Source organism: Papaver somniferum, chromosome 6, assembly GCF_003573695.1.
Source record: "Papaver somniferum cultivar HN1 chromosome 6, ASM357369v1, whole genome shotgun sequence".
Lineage (NCBI taxonomy): Eukaryota > Viridiplantae > Streptophyta > Magnoliopsida > Ranunculales > Papaveraceae > Papaver > Papaver somniferum.
Window position 1 is genome coordinate 41545491 of NC_039363.1, and position 7841 is coordinate 41553331.

At 36.8% G+C, this 7841-nt stretch overlaps 1 protein-coding gene across 2 annotated transcripts; it reads left to right on the plus strand.

Moving 5' to 3' along the window:
* The first annotated feature begins 1111 nt into the window (after window positions 1–1111).
* On the plus strand, window positions 1112–5035 carry LOC113287388 (DNA-3-methyladenine glycosylase-like). 2 transcript variants are annotated; one of them, XM_026536127.1, is made up of 6 exons: window positions 1118–1645; window positions 1758–1829; window positions 1997–2120; window positions 3439–3509; window positions 4122–4179; window positions 4649–5035. In XM_026536127.1, exons 1-6 carry the CDS (start codon window positions 1325–1327, stop codon window positions 4813–4815), a joined length of 813 nt encoding a protein of 270 aa, XP_026391912.1. In that variant the 5' UTR covers window positions 1118–1324; the 3' UTR covers window positions 4816–5035. The 2 variants fall into 2 exon arrangements, with proteins under 2 accessions (XP_026391913.1, XP_026391912.1); XM_026536128.1 differs by lacking the exon at window positions 1758–1829 and having other exon boundaries at window positions 1112–1645.
* Window positions 5036–7841: the final 2806 nt, after the last annotated feature.

Below are 7841 nucleotides of genomic sequence, written 5' to 3' on the forward strand. Positions count from 1 at the left end.
TCACCTAATTAGGATACTTTCCTCTCCGAATAGACGTCTCCACCAGAAACAACAAGAATGAAGTTTGCATGGCTCTTAGGATAGTTTGCTAGAAATGCAAACTTAGGTATTTATAGACCAAGGATATTTGGACACTAAGGAATTTCCAAAACCGAAAATATTCTCAAGATATGCAATGAATAGAAAAATTCGGTTTTCCTAATTCCAATAAATGCTTGTCCAAAATTTCCGAAATCTATCAATAGAAAATATCCAATTAGTAAATGCACATTACTAATTTTTATTCTCTAGAGATATGCATTTAATTGCTGGTAATAATGATAAGAATAAAATTTCGGGTTTATAAGATAGTAATAATGAAAATCTTCGAAATCTATCAATAGATCTCTTCATTTCATGCCAAAATTTCGGGTTTATAAGATAGAGTTTTTATTCTTCTTTGTGATGATTCCATCAATTTGTATTTCTCAAAATAAACCCGAAATTTTTTCCATCCCTTAGAACTTTTCTTTACAAATAATGATAAGCTTTCGGTAGCTACACATTATTTTGAAAATAATAAATGCGAGAGTGTCTTTCATTCTTAGTGAAATAAATTCATAAAATTCTTAAAAATCAAAATCAATGTATACTCTTAAATTTTCTCATATAATTTCTGAATATCGAAAGGGAAAGTTGGGTTTTAAATTGCCGACCTAAAAATTAGAAGCTCCATTTTTATAACCATAATTTTTTGAATTTTGAATTTTCTGATATCTACAGGGAGAGAAGTGTAGGAAATATGCTACTCCATTATGGGCCGAGAAGCCAATTCTAAATTTCTAATACATAGATGTAACTACATATTTGTTCTTTTTTTTCTTATGGGAATGTAACTACATACTAACATGCAACTGCACCAAATGCCGCTCTAGCCGACTGCCCGAGGCGTTCCCCGCGTGAGACCAAATCCCTCAGTCGGGCGACTACTCGTATGGCATACATCTCCCGCCAAATCGCGTTCACTTGACTCCTTTTTTTTTATTCTTAATTCCATATTCATTAAAAGCAATCAAATTACGTGGAGAAGATTAGGTACATCATCAAATGATACTAGAATTAGTACAAACCCTAGTGTTCCAACAAGAGAAAGAGTTGGTACACCGGACCAATTAAAACCGATAAATCGGAGAAGAATGGTTTCTAGGATCGTAGTCCAACCATTTGTTATTACCAGTTGTTACCAGTTGACTCGCTCCACAACTCATTGTTTATTACCAGTTGTTAAAGGTTGAAAAACCTATTACAGTTATAGAGGATAGAACGACGCTGAAATCGTCATGAAATGAAGAGATCTCATAGATTTAAACGATCAATTAAACCCAAAAAATCACTTTATATAAAACTCACAAACAGTAATAATGAACAAGATATCACAGCAACAACTTCAATGACTTTATCATCTTCAATCAAACCCTCTTCATCACTAATTAGGGCAAATAGTAATTTAAAACCCCAAATTCCCACATCATCATCATCACTCATCTCTTTTGAAAAATATGCAATCTTAAGTCAAGATTTCTTTCAGATTGATGCTCTTGATCTTGCCCCACGTTTATTAGGTAAGTTCCTCCGCCGAGATGATGTTGTTCTTCAGATTACAGAGGTAATGAATCCCAAAATCTTTAAGTTGTTTTTGTTTGGTCTTTTAGTTTCGTTTTTCAGTTATTTATGTTACCACAAAACCCTAATTTAGAATGGGTTAGTGTTAATTATAGGTAGAGGCTTATAGGCCAAATGATTCAGCTTGCCATGGTCGTTTCGGACTTACACCAAGAACAGCCCCAGTTGTAAGATCTAATTTCTCGGCTTTTGATCAGTTTTTTCAAATGGCATTGTATACTGGCAAACCCCTTGATATACTGCTTGATGCAAAAACATATTAATCAAAAATCTTAATGATGTATATAATATGCTCTCTGTGGTTATTGATTTGGTCGATTACTTTTGCCATTAGTTTGGACCTGGAGGACACGCCTATGTGTATTTGTGCTATGGTCTCCATACAATGCTTAACATTGTTGCAGACAAAGAAGGAGTGGGTGCTGCTGTACTAATACGTTCTTGTGCTCCTGTTTGTGGTAATTTTCTTTTTTGTGCTTTTCAGTTTCAACTAAGATATTTTCATAGCTTTACTAGGCTTTATGTTGTTTTTCCCATTATTTGGTGATACGAAATGTACTAGCTGTTTCACTTAATTTTGGATGCAGTCTGCAATTTCACTTATCAACCATAAGAATGTTGTGCAAAATACTTTGCTTGTGAAGTACCAATTTTTTCTATATAAATTGCATCGCTGCTGTTTCGGTAAGTGGTGTGACAGCAAGAATCTGAAGTACATATTGTCCGTACATAGGAAAGTCATTTACTTGGAAAACAGGGTTGTGGATCGTATGTTAATTTAATTCTTAAGCTAGTACTTGTTAACCCTGAAGCTGAAGCTGATATTACCATTATATGGTTATGTTTTCTCACATAGAAACTTTTCATTGAGAATATGGTTATATATCATATTCTAAAGAAAGTGAAGGATTCTGTTGCAACTAGAAGTAGACATAAAGGCATCAATAACAAAAGATAAGAACGTAAAGGAGGCCAGCTTGGATACCATACCATGGTCTAGGTGTTGTAATTGGACACCTGATGTACAACCAATACAGGATATGTTCTTTCCAAAAAAATGAAAAACCATGTGAACTAGGAACATGTATTTACGACGATACAGATCGGAGTGTGTAAACCTTCATTAGGTAGTATGTTATGTCCCAACATAAGATTGGTTTGTGGGACACAAAAAAAAATGTACTTGTATTCTAGAAATGTCTGGTGAGTCTAATTCTTTAGCAGTCCTTGATCATCCAAGAGGTTTCATCATTGAGAAATGTTCACATCTATATACTTATATACTTTAATAACAGATGGATAATGGAGAATGTGACATTTCTTCTGTTCTCCTATTAAAGTTTGTTGTACAAAACTGTTTATCTAGAAAACATTAAAGCTTTATTATATTAGAGTATAAGATAATGCATCTATAACTATTGTTTTAAGCTATATCATCATATTAACCGGTCTCATTCGTATGCATCACTGGTAAAATGTGCAAGCATATTCTTACTGGAGGTTTTTTTTAGCATTTAAACCTTACCATACGCAGGTATAACAGCTATATTGGTCATTAATTTCCATTTAATATACTAAAACCATTAACATTCACTATGTCCAGCCTTTTACGGTATACTTTGTTATCAGCACCTAACCTTTTCAATTATCACAAGGTTTGCTCATTTCTCATAAGTGTTACCTGGATCAGAGAATTTATCTTTGTCTACCATTGAAGTAAGAAACACCATGACTTGTGAAAGGTCACTCTTCTGATGTCAATATGTCAAATTACAGGTTTAGAGACCATTCAGCTACGTCGTGGGCAGAAGACTGAAAAGCCTGTTCTCCTTGCAGGGCCTGGTAAGGTCAGTTTCTTCATCTTTCTTTCGTTTACCATCTATTCGTGTCCGAGTGTTGAATAATTTACTGTTGATTAGGTACAATCCATATGTTGGCTATCATTGATACTGTAATTTATGAAGCTGGTAACTCAGTAAAGTTAGGTTACCACATTTTAGCCTCGTGGTTACATTAAAGACTAAAGATAGTTAAAATAAGGTTTAATGCTCTTACCCACATCTTCCACTTAAGTTCCGTCAGACAAATTTTTTTTATCTATACCATTTGAATAACACAAAGGAACTAATAATACTGGAAAAATTCCATATTTGTGGTGCATTTGGAAGCGCTTTGCAGTCGGCATTATTATTCTGGGGCGTTAATATTGATAAGATTGATCAGCTAGATGCAAACAGGATTAAGTAAATCATGACTGTTTTTCTAGTGTGATACCACAATTGTACTACGGCTTAAATATTTAGTTGAATGATCTTGCTTCGCATATTGATTAGTTGCAGATATTTCAGAAAATGTTATCTTAGATGATTGTCTACGTATTATGTACCTCACATTTGTTGGTTTGATAACAATTATGGTCGCTTCCGCCTTCTCATCACGTGTCTGATCTCACTTATTAGATTGGTCAAGCGCTTGGAATTTCAACTGATTGGTCAAGCCATCCACTTTACACTCCTGGTGATATATTCTATCTGTCTTTAGCACTTCACGTTTTTTTTCTAATCTGTCGCGGGAATTAAGGTGCTGTCGTGTTTCAAACTCTGGTTGTTGGTATGGACACCCAATGACTTTTACCACTATACTAGAGAGGCATCTGCTAGTCTGGACTCTTTTACTGAGTTTTGTCACTGGTTGTTGGTCAGATGAAGTTGACCAATGGAACACTTATACATGACAAGGAGACGGCAGCTATTTTAACAATTATGAAAAAACAGAATATAGCTTAGGTTTATCATTAAGGTAATAAAATTTAAGACTACAAGGGGGTATGTCTCTATCTATTTAAAAAATTGTCAGGACACACCATAAGACTACACTGTGTCTAGGATATATCATTCTTTTTATTTACTTCCACTGAGTTCACTATTAAAGATGGGATGGCCAAATTGGATAATCGGTACTCATGACGACTAATGGTGGTTGGTAGGTGGCTTAGAAGTTCTTGATGGTCCTGAGCCAGAAAAGATACTAATTGGTCCACGTGTTGGCATCGCATATGCTTCACCAGAGCATGTGAATGCACTATGGAGGTTTGCGGTTGCTGATAGCCCATGGATAAGTGCACCTAAAAACACTCTTGGACCACCACCCTGAACTTGGTCACAGGATAGAAGATTTGTGAAGCAATTTTAAGTGACCTATATGTCAAGGTACTGCAAAATCTTGAATTGTATGTTGTATTGTTACTACGATGACTTTATGATGGCGAAATGTTTATATGGCTTTCTTCTGCTAATGGCGAGATGTTTATATGGCTTTCTTCTGCTAATTATATTTTTTTAGGGTATATTAAGGGTTATTTGGTTTTTGGTACTTATATTTTGACCAACATTAGTGTTTGGTCTAACTTTTGTCCAAGTTAGTGCTTGGTACTTGTAGATGACGTTGACCCGCGCAGACTAACTAAATCTTGACTTCTGTTTAGTATTTATTTTTAATTTTAAAATAATAATAACTACTTAACGCCGTTAACAGCTCCGTCAACACGTGATTTTCTTAAAAAGTCACATGACTACAGTTTTATTGTACGGTCCAGATTCACTACATCTAACAGCCTGATTTTTATTTTTTCAAAAAATATGACCGTTTGGTCATTACCTATAAAAGCACATTTTCTCACACTATTTTCTACCACCTTTCACGTTTTTCTTCTCCTGAACCTGCAAATTCTTATCTTCAGCGTCAACAATCTTCTGCACCTACATTTCTTCACTCAGAAGCATACATAATGGAGGGCTCTAGCTCATCATTAACTAAAAAGTGTCATTTATGTATTTCTGATGGTCATGTTTCTCGAGATTGTCCCTGGAAGGCACAAAATGCACTCTAACCAACTGCAATGGGTACCTATTTCTCAGAAAAGCTGTAAAAGGCAAAAACGGTTTCCAACCTTATGTGAAGTGCAACTATTGTGGAGTTTTCATCTGGTTAGATGCTTATGTAGCATCACTCAAAGGAATTCCACCACCTATTCCACCACCTCTGAATGATGAATACAAATGGCTGAAAGAAAAACAGTTCTACTGCTACTCATGTGGGAATGCTGATCACATGGCTTATAACTGCAAAATCAACCTCTTACCATGCACAGATCCATGTTGTGATGGTAAGATGAAGCTGCTGACATCCAAAAAACCTGAATCTATTGGCAACAAGTACTACTTATGTCAAACATGTAAGAAGGTTAAGTTTCTTTAAGAATATAAGAAAGTGGTGGGAGATGTATGAACCCAGCTAGTTGTAATACCTATGATATGCTAATCTAAGTAATTTTTTTTTATATTGTTCCTAAACTAACAAACAACACTAACTTATACAACAACAATCCATTCATACACACATAGTTTATAAAGATAAAAACTTTGAAACTGTTAATAGTATGTTCATTAAGCAATAACAGTTGAGGTTCCAAACAAGTTTAGAAACTTAGGTCTAATTGTTCATAAAGATGAAAACCTAGATACCGTCATATAGTAGTAGTTCATAAAGCAAGCAACTGCATATGTTGTTCAAAATAGTGAAAATGTGGACTTAAAACATAAATGATCATTCTTCAGTAAGATCAATAGTGATTCCATTGAGGGCATTACCTATAGCCCTTTGGATCCTTCTGCTCCTTCTTGGTGGTGAAGGCAATACAGGTTCAACCTCATGCTCCGACTCAGGTTCTGGTTCAGGTAGTAGTGGCTCAGGAAGCACGGGCTCAAGAGTTAGTCTTCTCCTTTTCTGTTGTGCACCACCACCTCTGGTTCTAGCACCACCACCTCTAGTACTACTACCACCAAAGTTTCCTGTCATAAAACAACCATCTAAACCTCTAGTAGGCACTGCAACTACATATGGGTGTTGCACAGCAAAAGGAACTGGTTCTTGGAAAGCATCAGGAATGGGTTCTTGCAGCACAACAACAGCTGGTGCAGTCTAATAAGAAAATACCAGAAAGTTTGCAGGGATTAACACTTGAAGGTATTAACTAACCTAACACTTGAAAAATAGAAGTACAGTGTCAATTTGCAGGATTACCTGAGCCCTTCGAGTCCTTGGAACTGCATCCTCATATAGAAAACCTATACCAAATATGCGCCCTCTCTTTTTATGAACACCAAACGGCGAACCCCTCCTTCCACCTCTACCCCCACCTCTAGTACCTGGAGTCCAACCACCTCTTCCGAAAGATCTTCCAGGAGGGACCCAAACTGGTGCAGATGGTGCAGCTGGTGCAGTTGTTGATGGTGCAGCCTGTGCTGGTGCAGATGGTGCAGCTGGTGCAGTTGTTGATGGTGCAGTTGGTGCTGGTGCAGTTGGTTCAGTTACATCCCCAAAGAGAAAGTATTCAGCTCCTCTACCACCTGTCCTGCCACCTCCTCTACCTCATGTCCTGCCACCTCCTCTGCCACCTGTCCTTCCACCTCTTCTGTCAACTGTCCTTCCACCCCCTCTGCCATCTGTCCTTCCACCTCTTATGCCACCTCCTCTACCACCTGTCCTACCACCTCCTCTGCCACCTCTTATGCCAACTGTCCTTCCACCTCCTGTGCCATCTGTCCTTCCACCTCTTATGCCATCTCCTCTCCCACCTGTCCTGCCACCTCCACTCCCACCTCCTCTTCCACTATTCTGTTGTTCATTTAGATACTCTACAAAATCCATAGCTGGATTCCTCATCACTTGTGGTTCACCACCTGCAAACAAAGAATATCATTAAAGTTAGTCAAAACAAGACAAAGATAAAGATTTCCAAAAAGATAAAGACAAAGTTAAAGACAAAAAAAATATTAAAGTTCACCACCTTGGGCAGCTTCAAATTCAGCCTTTCCCCTCTTGTTGTGCCCAAATTCCAAACATAATTTACACTGCTTTCTCTGTCTATTTCCACCTCTAGCTTCGTCTGCATCTCTTCTCCTTTCAGTCCTTGGTCTGCCTTTCTGCCTCTCATATGGTGGAGGTTTTACTTTATGTTGAATTTCATCCAATGACTTCCATTTACATACATTGTCCATTGGACCAACCATTCCAGCATATGTGGTTTTGTACTTGTCCACATGATGATATTCATCAACATACCTACAAAACAAGAAGAAAACAACAACAATATTGATTATACATAAAGTTGTTAAACA

Bases quoted from the DNA above. Each gene is read 5' to 3' on its own strand.
- LOC113287388 (XM_026536127.1), top strand. From the start codon at position 1,325: ATGAAGAGATCTCATAGATTTAAACGATCAATTAAACCCAAAAAATCA. The intron at 1,830-1,996 runs GTAAGATCTAAT...TTTTGCCATTAG, and splicing joins CACCAAGAACAGCCCCAGTT to TTTGGACCTGGAGGACACGC. The intron at 3,510-4,121 runs GTCAGTTTCTTC...CTCACTTATTAG, and splicing joins TCCTTGCAGGGCCTGGTAAG to ATTGGTCAAGCGCTTGGAAT.